The sequence below is a fragment of the Pinus tabuliformis genome, chromosome 5_2, assembly GCF_031772625.1.
Source record: "Pinus tabuliformis cultivar Carrire ecotype Pingquan chromosome 5_2, CPIR1, whole genome shotgun sequence".
In the NCBI taxonomy this organism is placed as follows: domain Eukaryota; kingdom Viridiplantae; phylum Streptophyta; class Pinopsida; order Pinales; family Pinaceae; genus Pinus; species Pinus tabuliformis.
Genome location: NC_142306.1, coordinates 552637587 through 552654875, shown reverse-complemented (window position 1 = coordinate 552654875; position 17289 = coordinate 552637587). Strand labels below are relative to the sequence as shown.

Below are 17289 nucleotides of genomic sequence, written 5' to 3'. Positions count from 1 at the left end.
TTGTTATCTACAACATTGGATTCATCATACCTGGAGTTTCTTGATCTTTTGGGAGGTCGACTATTTCCATGTTGATTAGCAAGAGCATTCTTTTTTCCTTTGTTGTTGAACCTGCCATTCCTTTGATTGTTATTGCCCGAGAATTGTTGTGGTAATTATTGTCATCATACCGTGGTGTAACCCTTCTATTAGGACACTCCCTAGCATAGTGGCCAAACCTATTAAAAATGAAGCATCTACTTCCACCTTTGATTCTCAGTCTTCCTTGACATTGCTTCTTTGAACCTGCATTGTTCTTTCTTTTAGCATGAACGGAGAATGCAATAAGATCATTCCTATTTGAAGGCATGTCTCTCTCCATCATCCTTGTCTCTTATTGAGTACATTGAGTCAGGAATTCATCAAAACCTGGAAGCCTGTCATTATTGAGGATAGTAGTGTTGAACACATGCCATTCACGAGGGAGACCTCCAAGGGCAATGAGAGTGAGCTCCCTGTCAGCAATAACTTCTCCAATTGAAAGAAGATCATTTTTTATCTCAGTAATCCTCATGAAGTAGGATTGGATATCTTCACCTCTTCCCTTCTTTATGTCCTTTAACTTGTTTTTGAGAAAGATGACTTAGTTTGCATTGCTAACTTTGAACATGCCAACCAACCTGTCATACATATCCTTAGATGTGTTCAAATCAGAGATGTATGCAGCCAAATGTTTATTAATAGAATTCCTGATGATCTTCTTAGCTTTGACTTCACCTTTCTTGTACTTTGTCTTAGCGGCAATCGGTGCATTTGAGGGACGTTCAGTAATCTTTCCTTGCACATCATCCATAGCATCTTGCTCTTCGAAAGTCAAGTCAAGAGACATCTTCCATGCATTAAATTTATCATTGAGCTTCTCATCAAATTTGAAGTAAGATGCGGAGGCCATTGAATCTCGTCCTTGTCCAACAAATCTCAATGATTGTTCCTCACTCTAGCTTGGGCTTTGTCTTCACCTTAGCTCTGATACCATGTTAATTTAGATAACAATGGTATGTTCTATGCTTTAAAGCAATTTACTTCAATTTTCTTATTTGCACAATATCAATTTCAATATTAGTAATCACATTAACATTGATTGTAAATGCAGATAGAACATAAATAATAAGCAGAAGACAAGCCAAGACAAGAGGACACAATATTTGGCGGATGCCGGGGAAAAACCCCAACGTGGGGAAAACCCTTTGATCAAATCTTCTTATTATTCTTCAAAAGTTCAGCAGAGAGAGTACCATATACAAAATTTATTTGCCCAAACACAATCAAATATGTTCAATCAAACTGCAGTCAACAGAATGCCCTAACCAGAAAGTCAACACTAGTCAAATCAGCAAAATTACTCCTCCAAATCAGTTCGATCAAACCCAGTTGATTCGGCGTCCAAAAACAGTCCAAATCAGCCCAAAACAGTGCTGAAGAAATCAGTCAAACTTGGTCAATGCACAGTCAGCTCTACGGTCAACGATGGTTAACCTGCCCAGAAATCCTCAAAATCTGTGCCAAAGAATGCGGCCTACCCAAACAAAAATTCTCCCAAGAAAAACGCAATCAAACAAGGTCAAACACTGCCCAGTCAACGCTAGTCAAACTTGCTGCAACTTGGTCAACGCTAGAAAACAGAGAATGTAGTCAACTCTTCACTCGTGTGGAGGAGAAGAACGCTGCGTGAAATTCATATGACCCAATCAGATGAGGAGAGAGAGATATGTGTGTGATGACGAATGTCCAAATGAGGTAGATCCTTCTATTTATATGCAACGTTGAGGGTGAAGAGACATGACTTTTGGGCTTCTTGAACCTACATTAGATTGCTGGTCGACCTTGACAATTTGTCCATAGAAGAAATAAATTCATAATTCCATTTATACATGTCAAAATGAGATGATCTTTAGATCAATCCTACACCTCTTAGAAAGAGGAATCCAACAAAAATATCATCTCCATCATATGAGATTTCCAAGGTGGAGTTTGGCCCTAGTTGCCAACTTTAACAATTTTCCTATTAACGGTCTTGCTTTGGTATAAACCCACCAAAACATCGAACATCTCCTTGGTTGACTTATCATACAAGTGAAGGATCAAATGGCCCTTCACTACATCCAAGAGTACCCTTTGTGCCTTTATCTCCCTCTTAACAAAGGCAGAATTCTCCTTAGCATTCGTCAGTTCCAGGATCACATTTTCAACAATCTCCTAGAGATCATTTTCTTTAAGAACCAAAGTGACCTTAGCCTTCCAAAGAAGTTAATATGAGGCTCCAACCAACCTATTTCCAAACCAAAGACCCATTGTAATCATGTTAACTTGATCTCTACTTAAAAAATTGCCTAATCCTTTAGGCACCCAAATCCACTGACAATCCCTTAACTAGTACAATCTCACTCTCTCCCTTTGAAGGTTGACCTCCACCAAACACATTGGTTGTAACTTGCTCACATCTTGTGACTTTGTCACAGTTGGAGGCCCACGTTGTACCCCAACAGCCTTGACAGTTACCTAATTACGACACATTGGTCTAGCAGCTTCTCTTTCGCTATCAACAGGCCCAGTCTTACTACCCCTAACACACCTGCACACAAGCTACACTAGTTCGATTGTCTCACACACCACCACAAGCCTACTACTACCAAGTCTTGTAACTTGGTCTTCAACCCAAGTATCTCCTCTGCATAGTGGCCTATCGGCCCCAATAGCGGACTCCACTCAAAGCATCTCTATGTACAAGCAACAATTGCATCTACACTCCACGTCCCGTCTGCAGCTTTGTCTCCACATGTGCATTGACCTCTTTTCGACTACTCTCGAACAGCACTACTCCACACGTAGAGTCTGCCAACCAGCTTGACAACACTACAGCCTAGTTCCAGCCATGGATGGTGCACATCTACGACCCCAACAACACAAACTGCAACCTCTATGTGACTGACCAACTATTCCGGCAATCTGCCACTCTGTCGTTGTTGACCCCACGCAATGCCTACGAATCCCAACTATCACACTCTCTACCCCCACACTTGTGCCTGCAAACCTATAACCCAGCTTTGTGGCCTATTGGTCTTGGCAACTACTAGCCTCTATTGTTTGTTGTTAGAGTTGTCGGCCCCTCAACCCTTTTTAAGTTAACTTTCAACTTAATCATTCAAAACTTTTCCTTAAACCACCTTGTGATCTCAGCCACCATATATCATACAAATGATTCTTTTTTGCCCCTATAACATACAAATGACCATATTTCCATGCAAATTTAAATTAGCGTCTCATATGATTACAGTGAAACCCCCCCAATCCCCCATGCAACAATTATATGAACCTAGCCTACCTAGTGATTCAAAGATTGGTTTACAAAGTTTACACTATGATACCATGTTAAATTCTAAACCTAGCACTTGGCCATTAGTTCCTAGCATATTATATTGATCTACTAAATAAAAGCACAACAACTTCTTAACACAATTATTCAATGGAAGCAAAAATATTAACCAATCATAATCACATGTGACACATACAAATTATATCCAATCAAGAGTTCTTCATTAATATAATAATTTGAGCCTACTTGGGCTCTCATCATGGAATAATGGCCCAACTGAGAAAAATACATTTACAGCATACCTCAGATTTGATCCAATCAATCAAGCCCTAGATTTGTCCTCGATCTACTTGGTTGATTTGGATCTCCAATATTGTACGCCTCCACCTTCCTAATACCCAACACACTTGAGTATCTTACTTGAGAAAATCTCTTTCTCAGTGGTTTGTGTCGTTGTATAGTGTGTCTTTCTCCTCTCCTTAGCCTTGCTTTTATAACCTTTCGTGGAGCTATGTCACTAACTCTAATCTCCAAAGTGATGGATGGCCAAGATTAGATCTCACCTCACATGAGATCAACAGTTGAGATTAAAACATAATCACTAAAGTAAATACTTTACTTTTCCTATTTTTTTAACTTAATAGTAAACATGATTAATTATGTGCTTTTCCTAAGTTAGACTTAGGCTAAGTTACAATAACAACTTACTCAATACTTGAGCAAGTGTCCTAAGGAGACCATGGGCATCTTTTGCATGCCTAGACACATATGCCTATGCACATGTACTTGCCTAAACTACAAACATCAACATCTAAGTCGTAGAAAATCTGCAATCTATGTATAAGTCAACTAAGTGTGGCTACAGACTATTGACATGACATATTAGAGCAAGTGCTATAGAGGGCTACCTTAGATACAACATCTTTCCTAAGAGGAATAGAGATAGAACCTCTTGAACCAACAAACAATTAGAAGAAATATACACAATATCTCTAAAAGAGGCCTTACCTGGATTTCCAATGGAGGGAGGGAGGGAGCAAAGTCCCACAGAATGCACAAGGGCTACATTCATATTGGAATTAGAGTCATTGGGGGGGTCATCATGTTTGTCAAAATGTGAGATGTCATCATACTTGATCTAGAAATGTAAAGAGAAAAGTCACTAACAATAATATCCACCACCACAACAAGAGAACACGAGTGCAAAATGGGGGTAGAGGTACTAGCCATGCCAACCTTGGTTGTCAAGAAGTGTTGAGGCTAAGGGTGGCTTGTGCATGTGGCCAGGATAGAACTCTAGCCAATGTCGACAATTGCCAAGTGAGGTTATCAATTTGCAAGAATTACAAGGTACTTAAGATATAGGATGGTGGGTCAATGCCAAACAAGAACATCAAACGATTAACAATGTTGAGCCATATGACCCAAACCTACCCATGGAAGAGCCAAAATAGAAATCAAAAGAAAATAGGAACATCCCTTCTAATGAACAAGAAGTGAAACTATAGGATTTGACAAAAAAAAAAAAAAAACTATTATTCCCCTAGATCTGGACTAGAAGGCATCAAAAGAGCAAGATGCGGTACCATATGATTAACTAGAGGAATCAACGATTCCCCCAGATTTGGACCAACAAGCAAAAATCTCGTGTAGCACTCAAACAAAGGCAAGTTGGGTGGACCAAGCCAAAGAGATGAAGACTCTAAAACAACCAAAACCTCCAAAGCAAGGCAAGCCATGGTTTGAGGGACCAACATTAAACTTATAGAAAACAAAGGAAGCTTGGACTACAGTAGTAAAGAAAAAACCTCCTTCAATGGCATAGTCAATAGTGACAAGAAGTCGAACACGTAATCCAATCTAGAAATGTATTGTTTTTGTATTTTAGTATGTAAGAAATATGTCAAAATTTTCTCATGCAAGAAATTCCAAAATATAATTGGCTATGTTACAACCTACATATACCTTGTGATATGTTATAAGTTTTTCTTTGTAACCTCAAATAAATGCTCAAGTATATTAAAGACTCTATGAACCAACACAACGTAATTTGCTGCTACATTATTGTTAAAATTGGCAAATAGAGCCAAACTCCACCTTGGAGAGCTCATGTGATGGAGATGATATTTTTATTGGATTCCTCTTTCCAAGAAGTGCAAGATTGATCTAAGGATCATCTCATTCTAACAAGTAGAAATGGAATTATGAATTTATTTCTTCTATGGACAAATTGTCAAGGTTGGCCAAAAGTCTAAATTAGGCTCATGAAGCCCAACAAACGTGTCTCTTCACCCTCAACGTTGTGTATATATAGATGACGCCTCTTCTTCATTTGGACACCATCAACACGCATCTTTCTCTCTCTTCTTCTCATTGGTTGGTACAACAATCAGGAGCATCTTCTTCTTCATGCGTTGACTTGGGTTGACTGAAATTACAGGCCAAAAATTTCAGATTTGTTTTGGGACAATTACAAGGACGTTGATCAAGGGTCAAACATCCGCCTTTGACTGTGTTTTTCAAGCAGTAAATTCGATTTCTTTAGGCCGCATCTCCTCGCACAAAAATCGAGGAATTTGCAATTGTTTGACCAACGTTGACCATAGGGCCTTTTACCGCAACGTTTACTCTGCATTGACAAGGTTTGGCCGAGAATTTCATGATTGTTTTGGGCTGATTCGGACAGTCTTTGGAGGCCAAGTTGATTGGGTTTGACCGAGCTTATTTGGAGGAAACTTTCTATTGGTTTGACTAGCGTTGACTTTCTAGTTAGGGCATCCTGTTGACTACAGTTTGACTGGACTGTTTTGACAGTGTTTGGGCAAGTAAATTTTGTATGATGTACTCTCTCTCTGCTGAGATTTTGAAGAATAATAAGAAGATTTAACCAAAGGATTTTCCCCACATTGGGGTTTTTTCCTGGCATCTGCCAAATATTGTGTCCTCTTGTCTTGGCTTATCTTCTGCTTATTCTTTATGTTCTATCTACATTTACTATCAATGTTAATGTGATTGCTAATCTGGAAATTGATATTGCGCTAATAAGAAAAATTGAAGTAAATTGCTCTAAAGCATAGAACATACCATTGTTATCTAAAATTAACAACTATGTAATTTGTTGCTTGCCTCAACTAAAACCTTTTTCATTACAACGAGAGGCACTCTACAACCCAGTAGATGATGTCACACTAGTGTAATGTTATATTAAAAAATAATTAAAATAAAGTTAGTCCAATTGAAAATAATAATAGAAAATACAAGTCAACTCATGTGCACATACATTAACCTAATTCGTTTGGTAGAACATGATTGTGCAAGGAAGATTTCTCCATATTTGGTGATGCAGAAAGTCTTCAAACAAAGCCTGGGATTGTTGTGTTAAATTTCTTGAAACTCTGCAACTACTTAGATGAATCTACTGAAAATCAAGACAACTGAAACCAAGTTTAACTTTCACCAAGATACAGAGTTTCTTAACATTCAACATGCAGCAGAAAATAATCAAGATAAAAACACATGCACACAAAATTGACACACTTGTTTTACCCAGGAAACCCAAACAGGAAAACCTGCTTTCTTTGTTGTGGTCTTTTATTGGTTGTTCTTTGAGCAAATGGATCTATTACAATTCAATGCACTGCTACTGCAACCAACAATTTTTCACTGAGAAAGCGCTAGGCTTCTCCTCACTATTCTCAACTCTACAATTGTTCTCGACCTGCTCTTGATCACTACTCTTGGCCCTTGAGAAGATGCTTTGGGCACTACTCTTGATCTCGGCCCTGCACACAATTGTTCTTTGTTGAAGGTAGTCTCGACTTGCTCTGTGAATCCCAACCCTTGCTCCTCAATCAATGCGTACTCTTGCTCCTCAAGTAATGCACACTCCACAACAAAGAATGATCAATTATTTTATGCCTTTGTCTTTCTCTTTCTCAATAGAATTCGATGCATGCAAGGAGGCCTAGTCAAATACTAGTTCACATTAGTGTCACGAGTTTCCTTTACTAATTAATTGAAGGTCGAGTTAAGACATCAGAGATAAGTAAAGAGAGGACGAGTTAAGTCCTTAGTTACCTCAAATCACAACTAGAGGAGATCAAAGAGCAACTGGAGCTAGTTAACTTTAGTCCAAGTGTAAATGGAGCTAGTTAATTAAGAGATAGTCCAAGTATTAACTAAGAACTAGTCTAAGTGTAACTAGACTCGGCCTTGCCTTGGCTCTTCTTGCTCGTGGCCTTGCTTCCTTTACTTTCCAAGGCAAAGTTCTCCTCGTCCTTTGTCTTTACTGAACTTCCAGCTCTCATCCCCCTTTGAATTTCTTCTTAGACATAGTCTCCCCACAGCCTTTCCCAATTGGGAAGATTCTCTCTACCACTGACTGCATCCTAGAAATTTTCCCAAGACTTATGAAGTCCTAGTAGCGCAAGACTCACAAGGTCTTTGTCTGCTACAGTCTCGCCCACTCCAACTAGCTCATCTCGAACCTGGGTGAACTTGGAAAGGTACGCAATGATGGGCTCTCCTTTGCTCATTTGAATATTTCTTAACTTGTCTTTCAAGGCAAGCTTCCTGGCATCACTGGATCCCTGATACAAAGCCAAGATGGCTTTCCACATATCGTTTGTTGTCGTCTTCCCATGGAGATGAGGGATAATGTGGTCTTTGACCCCCTCAAGAATGATCCTCCTAGCCTTGGTGTCATTCTTGTTATGTTGGATCAACTGTTGGGCATTTGTGGGTGCAGTTTGTGGGTTCTTTGCAAAATCTAGCACCCCATTATCTTCCAACACCACTGAAATCTGCTCCCTCCATGAGCAGAATTTAGAGGCTCCCTCGAAACAATGATTTGCCCTTACAACATATTGCTTATCCAAAAATATTGCTCTTCAAACTCTAGCGCAAGCCTATTGACTGAGTTGCGCCCTTCATTGACTGAACAATCCTCGTGCTTGGTTTTTATACAGAGTGTGGCTCTGACACCATGTTAAATTTCTTGAAACTCTTCAACTAATTAGATGAATCTAGGCAACTGAAAGCTGAAACCAAGTTTAACTTTCACCAAGATACAAAGTTTCTTAACATTCAACATGCAATGGAAAATAATCGAGATAAAAACACATGCACACAAAATTACCACGCTTGTTTTACCCAAGAAACCCAAAGGGGAAAGCCTACCTTCTTTGATGTTGTTTTTTTATTGACTGTTCTTTGAGAAAATGGATATATTACAATTCAATGCGTTGCTACTGCAACCAACAACTTGTCATTGAGAAAGCGCTAGGCTTCTCCTCACTATTCGCAGCTCTACAATTGTTCTCGACCTACTCTTGATCACTACTCTCGCCCACTGAGAAGATACTCTCGGCACTGCTCTTGATCTCGGCCCTGGACACAATTGTTCTCTGTTGAAGGTAGTCTCAACTTACTCTGTGAATCCTGATCCTTGCTCCTCAATCAATGTGCATTCTTGCTCCTTAACTAATGTGCTCTTCAAACTCTAGCGCAAGCCTATTGACTGAGTTGCGCCCTTCATTGACTGAACAATCCTCGTGCTTGGTTTTTATGCAAAGTGTGGCTCTAATACCATGTTAAATTTCTTGAAACTCTTCAACTAATTAGATGAATCTAGACAACTGCAAGCTGAAACCAAGTTTAACTTTCACCAAGATACAAAGTTTGTTAACATTCAACATGCAATGGAAAATAATCGAGATAAAAACACATGCACACAAAATTACCACGCTTGTTTTACCCAAGAAACCCAAAGGGGAAAGCCTACCTTCTTTGATGTTGTTTTTTATTGATTGTTCTTTGAGAAAATATTACAATTCAATGCATTGCTACTGCAACCAACAACTTGTCATTGAGAAAGCGCTAGGCTTCTCCTCACTATTCTCAGCTCTAAAATTGTTCTCGACCTACTCTTGATCACTACTCTCGCCCCCTGAGAAGATACTCTCGGCACTGCTCTTGATCTCAGCCCTGCATATAATTGTTCTCTGTTGAAGGTAGTCTCAACTTACTCTGTGAATCCTGATCCTTGCTCCTCAATCAATGTGCACTCTTGCTCCTCAACTAATGTGCACTCCACAACAAAGAATGATCAATTATTTTGTGCCTTCGTCCTTCTCTTTCAAAATAGAATTTGATGCATGCAAGGAGGCCTAGTCAAATACCAATTCACACTAGTGTCACGAGTTTCCTTTGCTAGTTAATTGGAGCAAGTCCCAATTACACTTGGACTAGCTCTCAGTTAACTAGCTCGAGTTGCTCCTTGATCTCCTCTAGTTGTGATTCGAGTTAACTAAGGACTCAACTCATCCTCTCTTCACTTATCTTTGAAGTCTTAACTCAGCCTAACTGAACTTGTCACTGAAGTCTTGACTCGTCCTAACTGGACTAGTCATTGTCGCCTCATCCTGTAGTCTAACTGAAGAAGACTCCAACAAACTGAAGCTCCAACACTACGCATGCAAACTTGATGACCATTCCAATAAACTAGAAATCAACTCATTGTAACTAAAGTTTATCTCATGAACTTGCATTCATGCTAGAGAAAGACTAATTCGAGGTATTTACTACTAAGTCACAAGCCAAAAGACCTTCCTTTGAGACAATTTCAACATGTTGAAGTTAGCCCATGAAATGGAAAGTTGTCGAGTACAAAGGAATGAAATATGTACACACAAGAGTGTTTAAATACTCCAGCGTTTCTAAGTATGTATCTTACCTCTACATTACACACATTAACTCTCTTTCGATTTCTTTCCAAGTTATGAATTGTTGTCTTCTCTGAAATTGGGAAAGCAGTTGAATAACATGTTCCTCCAAGTACTTATCCTACATCTACAATACATATGTTAATTCTTTTAGGGTTTCTTTCCAGCTTAAGCATTGCAAGGCAAGGAATATTCACAGATTAACTAACAGTGCTAGAAAATCTATAAATATCATTAGGTTCAGAGGTCAACCCGGCCAATTGACCCCGGTTTGGGCCAAAGGTAGTCCCCATTTTTGTACCAAATTAGCCATGAACCAGCCAGTTTGGTACCAAACCGGTATGAAATGTCGATTCCACCATAAACTGACTAGGTCATTGACAGCTCGCACATGCACAACTGCAGACCCACACAGAGCAGGTTAGGGTGGCTGTGAGTGGATTTTTGGGAAACTATGGGTTCTTTCCCTCCAAAACCAGCCCCTCCAAGCCTATAAAATCATACCTCCCCCCCCATTTGCCTCACACATCTCATTTGGAGTTAGGGGGAGTCGATCCCAATGCAGCTTTGGCCAGTGGCAGTGCCAGTGGAACTAAAACGAGTAGTTGATTCAAGCAAAGGAATACAACTAATGGGTGCACTAGTCATGCAGCTCCACCAGCTTGTGTTTATGTTAGGTTTAGTTTTGCTACTACTACTGAGGCCACAGAGGAACCTAAGGAGTCCTCAGATTCTAAGCCATATTCCTTACTATTACTAAGAATATACATTTTCAAAAATTAATTTGCCTTAATCATGAGAGTTGAGGTTAAGTAGATGGAAGAAAAAAAAATCTCTTTTACTCCTATGGCCATTCTATTTACTACAACTAAAAGTAGCAAAAATAAATTCAAGAATAAAGTACTACAACATTGTAATTTATTTATTACATAGTTGTAATTTAAATTATTAAAACACCAAAATACCAAATATTAATTGTTCAACACTGAAAGAACATCATAACAACCTGTAGTTTAATGTAAACCAACGTAGATCCATCTTAATCCAAGATCTATCAAGTGTCTGGAGGGATCAAATCTCTCGAGGCGTAAACCTTTCCTCAACTTTTGTACTCAAAAAGAGATTTGCACCTCGAGAGATTTGATCCCTCTCGACACTTGATAGATCCAGAGTTAAGTTGGATCTAGGCTAGTTTAATATAAATTCAGTTTCAATTCTTAAAAAAAATGTACCTTGTAATCCTTGAATAACAATAACATTTGTTTTCAATGAAGCCCTTCAATTACAAATCTCTAGCATTATATTGATATGTATCATTTAAAAGCAATCACACCTAAACCCACATGGTATTGGGCATGAGTTAGACATGAGGGGCATCACAAATTAGTTTAATTACGAAATAATCTAACCATGTCAACTTGTGCATCTCACCTACTCACTCAAACTTGGGCATGATTATATGACAACAACAACGACAACAACAAAAAATTTCCAAGATGGAATAAACACCCACCCTTCCATGGTTCCTAACTACACATAAACGTAAACCCAACTCAACTTTCCTGCCAATTGAGATTCTTCATTGTACCATGAAACTATAACTTTCCCATCATTACCAATTCCACCTAGAACCTTTGCTCTTACCAATCCACATCTAAAGCAACATGTTATCATTAAAAAAGGACCATTTGTTCTTAAATCACTAGTATTATACTAATCCATGTCTTTGTAGGCTATGTCACACGGTTCGGGTTCAAATTTGAGTTTGACAACGATTAAGTTCGATTCGAATTTTCCGATGAGGTTCGACATTAAGTTTGACTAGATATATTTTTCAACAGACATATATATATATGACATAAAATAATAAAAAGTCAAAATCAATCAATAAAGCTATATGAGTAGCAATGAGCACCCACTCGCCACAAATCACGACCACTATTCACTTCACGCTAAGGGGACAAGCAGCATCTAGAAATTGAATTTAGGAAATTGCAGACAATACAACACACAATAGCGACACTGAGCACAATAGAGCGATTACACTCAAACTGAAGTTGGCTTGTGAAAATCTACCATGGTAAATAAAGCCAAACCAGTGGCCACCACGGGAAACTAAATGGCAATAAGCGAAACAAGAGAAAACCATGTGTTTCCCATGGTTTTTCTCATAAAACTTAAAACAACTAACAAGAACAACTTGAACTCAACCTCAAACTGCCAAAAAAAAAAAATTAAAGTTTGGCTTCAGGTTCGTCTTTAGGTTCGCCTTCAGGTTCGAATACCAGGTTCGCCGAACCTGAATGAATTTCAATTTATTTTTTTAGGTTCGCCGAATTTCGAACCTCAAGGTTCAAATTCGGCGAACCCTGTGACAGAGATTGTGACAAATATTGTAGGAACATTATCATACTTACTCCCACCATATCGACCATTTGTTTTTGATAAAGCAAGCCTTCCATGTCACATCAAATACCTTCTAGTTACAAAATTCAAATCACTAGTATTATACCAATCCATATCATTGTAGGAATATTATTATCATACCTATTCTCACATTTACAACTTGGGCTTCTCACATACTCACTTAGAAACTTAAATTAGGCGTAGTTACAAATGAAACACATCACAAATATTAGTTTATTACAAACTACTCTCACAATTACAACTTGGGTAACTCACCTAATTGCTTAGAATTGGGAAAGATTACAAATAAATGAAGCACCTCATATATCCGTTTAACTACAAACCAATCTTATATGAACAAGTCAACAAACAAAATGTCATCTTTCTTGATAAGGCATAGTATACAATGGAATGGGTTTGCATTACACCAATATATATCATTGTATGAGTATTATAATACTTACACCCATATTGATGTCAACTTCAGCATCACACTTATGTAGAATTGGGTTCGTGTTAAAAATGAGGGGCATCACATATCTGTTTAATTCAGAACTAGAAGGGTCTTAAATGGACAAGTCAACAAAGAAAATGCACTTTTTTTCAACATCAAATTTGATAAGGCATGCTGTAAAATAGAATGGAACTGCATTTTAGAGATTTAGGACAAATTTGATTGTTTAAAAAGATTAATTGCATTTGCAAAGGTGGGTGCCAGCAAGTAGAAAATAGAACTTGTATACATAGCAAGATGTACAGGACAACAATGACCCTCATTATTAATAGGTGATTTCACACGTTCATTTAAAAGCAAGGTCAGAAAAATCCGAAAAACTCCCGTCATTGTTGTACACATAATCAACAACAGGTAACTTGATTTGTTCATTATTAAGGTTGAGATATTGCAGCTGTATTATTCTCTACAAATATTTTTACAAGGGGTATAGAGGTCTTGTAACCAAGCATAACTCCAAGTGTTCCCAAATTTGGGAAGATTTGCAGCACTGGAGATATTTTTTCAAATATCCAAATTGTGCTACGAACCTCACTTGGGTAGCTGTTTCCCCACTATTTCACTTGTAAAACCATCATAAGTTAAACAGTCAACCCAGTCCTCTGAAGTTATTTTGGCGAAAACAGGATACTAAAAGTAAAAATTGCCATTTAATGGCTGCAAAGTTATTTTGGGGAAACATGGTACTATAAAGCGTTATTCATGAGCTGCAAAAAACACTTGTCAACAGGCCAATTTCAATGGGATTGGTGTGTGCTTTCCTTACCAGTTAAAGGAAATCACTCATCCAAATCATTGTTACAGGACTATGTCAAGAATTCTACTCTTTATTATTTACATTCGGGTAACGGATTAGCTTCTAATTTACTGTTCTCTCTGCAGGGAGATGCATTATGCAAATCATTTATATCAATAAGTATATGCTGCACTTTCAAGCCCCATTGACCTGCTTTAGCCATTCGTGGACATAATTAAAATTGCAATTTCTCTATACACCTAATATCGTCACTTCTCCTCAAGTTCAAAGGACAGCTTCTTTGAAACTGTCTCTTAGTTTATCAGAAAAGATTATTGAAGAAAATAAGTAAATTACTTTCTTAGCACTCTTTGGACAATATGACAGAATAAACAAAATTTATAATAATGAAGTATGATTCAGGATAAGGCGTCCTGAATTTTCCTTTTCTCTTTGGTTGTCCACTTTTTTTCAACATAAATTGATAATTTATATGAGGTATAAAATTTTCTAGCTGTAACGGAATACAGAAAACCCTACATCAACGAAACAGTGAACATAACCATGAATTTACATATACAAACGAAATTGCATTGAGTTAGATGACTTACGTATTTCTTCAACTGTTGAGAAGTGTCTGCGCCCTGTGGGCTTGCCCTTGAATTTGCCTCTTCCCATCTTCCTTGAGCAAATAAACCAAAAGAGCCGCCGGTCCTCCTCCGATCTGCCCCGCCTGGATCAGAAAATGAACTCAATCTTCAGTTTCAGAGCCCCAGTAATGCTTTAAGGGATGTTTCTCCCGTACGCACTTGGATAGAAAGGGGTCTCTTGGCTTCCGGAAAAACCCAAACGCAGAGCCCGGAAGCGCAGATGGTTGACAATTTGTAAAGTGGGTATAAACCAAAACCGCGGCTCTTCTTCCCTCGAATCTTAGCTCGCTCCTGTTAGTTGCTCACCGACAGCAGGTCTTCAAGCTCTCCTCAACCTCTTTTACTACGAATCATACAAAACACAAAACTCAATCACTATTGTTGTGTTCCAACACTTGTTGCTTTTGTGGTTGAGCCAACCCCGTCGTGCCCTAGGGTTAGCCGGAGGGAGGGTTTGATTCGGATTTTCAGCTCGGTACAATCAAATATCATTTTCAGCACATTCAGATGCGCACATGCCCGGAGTACCTAGGGGCTTTTTTCTTTTGGTTGTTCCATGGTGGTGAGCATTCCTATAACTGTGGGGTCGGGACTAATATTTTCTGATCTCCTTGAGATGGAGGACAAAGATCATTAAGGTGGTACCTTTTCTAGGACCCTAAAATCTCTGAGTAACAAGTAACCCTTGATTTGTATATTGATGTGTGGTTTGTTGGTAGCTTTACTTGGGCAAAGCTTGGGAGACGAAAGTTCAAATCCCAAGAGTACACTCGCTTTTTGTGGTGGTATCTAAAGAAGTAGAGTCTTTTTTAAAAATTAAAATTCAATAAATTTTGATATTATGGCATCATTTAATTAATAGATGATTTCGAAAAAGATTGTGATTTCTTGTTACTTAAAGTACATTTTTGAATAAATAAATGGATTTGACACCCTAAAGACTTTTGAGACACTCTAACATTGCAGATTAAACAACTTAAACTTAAGATTCTTAAAAAACTTTATTGTATTTTAGGCAAAATTAACTAGAAAAAGTGTTTCAAAAAGGGTCATTTCATCTATTAATTGAATTATGCCTATCATACCTGGATGTGAGTATCTAACACGCAAATGCAAGTGGACATTGATGAGGTGTAGGTGGTGCTTCAACCTCATGGCACACTTGGCAAGCAAAATAGCAACAGTTTTATGGGGATGGACATTTGGGCAGGTGACTACATTCAAGTTGATGGATGGCTCGCCGACTAAATTCTTCGTGGCAATTACTATGTTTTATTCTCAATTTGAAATAGCAAGGTAATATCCCATGCCTAGGATGAGGGAGTACCCATCGGTGCATGATAGAATGAGTGTTTTGTCAATCTTTGGGATTCTAAGCTGCAACAGGCATCTACTCAGAGCACTGTGATGCATCTTATTATGATAATTAGTTTGGGTTCTTGGTTCTCCAATTGGTGTTGTGGCTTTGTCTCTTTACACAATTCTTCCATTTTGGCAATGTTAAAGAAGGAGGTCCCCCTCCCAGAGTCCTCCTCATTGCAAATGTGTATTTTGCAATTTTTAGTCAAGGAAAAGTGTTGTTTGTAGGCTTGTTTCCACAAGGAAGGTGACATCATTGAAGGGGCATCCACAGTGCTTACACTTATAGTGGTGTTTTGAGAAAGAATGTGGATCGGGGCTTGAAGAGGAGCATCGGGTAGAGGGGACCTGTGGAGGGGTGTTCTTTAGTAAGACATGAATTTTGAGTGAGATCGTATTCCTAAGCTCCCACGGTGTTTAGTAAGCTCTTCCCATGAAACAAAAGCATAGGAAACCTTAGTCAATCAAGCAATAGTAGATGCGGTCTCTTTGGAGGTATCTTCTCAAGTATTTTTGCAGATGTTATTTCACATATTAGATCAAGGTGTTTTGGAATGGATAAAGGAAGTAAAGGATGAATTATCAACGAAATTGGACAGGTTTGAAGAAAGGTTTTCCATTCTGAACAAAAAGCAAGAGTTATGTCTATCAAGGCTTCGGGCACTATTCCAAAGACCTAGAGGAAAGCTCTAATCCCAAGGAAAACATCCCTGCCCCAATTCAAGGCAGTCCTAGTAAGTCTAAGGGTCAATAAATCAATGCTAGTAATCAAGTGCTTATGTCTTTTGTAAAATTTGGGTCATCTTACTTATGAATGTCAAAAGTTAGGGTTTTTTTACTTTATCCATAGTATATCTAGAATACAACATGCACTATAAATCTTGAGTTTTGTGGAACCTCGGGCCAGGTTGTGCTACAACAAGAGATGGTTTCCCACATGGCATCCCTAACTATTATGATTGTACATTTTTGTATATTTAACTTTTGTAGATTAATAAATAAATTAATAATAATAATAATAATAATAAGCATATCATCATCATATATAATTTTTCAGAAATATATATATATATATATATATATTATAGTTAATTTACTACGAGTGATAAAAATATAAAAGATAAGATAAATTGTGATTTACTCATTTAAATTTCGATTTTATATAGTGGAATATATATATATATATATATATATATTAAAAAGCTTATTAATGTTAATAATATGAATGTACGACATTTGCTTGGGGTGATTTAGTTGGCAATGGCTATGGAAATGAAGTCTCACCGAACTCGAAGTCTTGGGTTCAAATCTTGTGCTATCCCCGATTGGGGTGAGAAGTTGGACATGATGAAGATACAGTCCTATTAAACTTACAAAATAATAATAATAATAATAATAATGTATAACCCAAAACTGGCCACTTGTTCTTAATAACGTAAAGTTTTATTAATAAATTATATAGTTTTGAAAATAAATTTAATTCGATAACCAATAGTTTTGAAAATAAAAAATTTGATGTGGGTGTGAGTATCTTCATTGTTTTTTAATGA

The 17289-nt window shown here is 37.9% G+C and overlaps 1 protein-coding gene across 1 annotated transcript in view; it reads right to left on the bottom strand.

Annotated features, from left to right (window-relative positions):
* The window catches only part of LOC149160144 (uncharacterized), a 92560-nt gene extending 77626 nt beyond the window's left edge, over positions 1-14934 (bottom strand). Inside the window, exon 1 of the mRNA XM_089436637.1 lies at positions 14342-14934. Within this exon, the coding sequence (XP_089292763.1) occupies positions 14342-14408 (67 nt within the window). The 5' untranslated portion in view covers positions 14409-14934. The remainder of the gene's footprint in view (positions 1-14341) is intronic.
* Positions 14935-17289: the final 2355 nt, after the last annotated feature.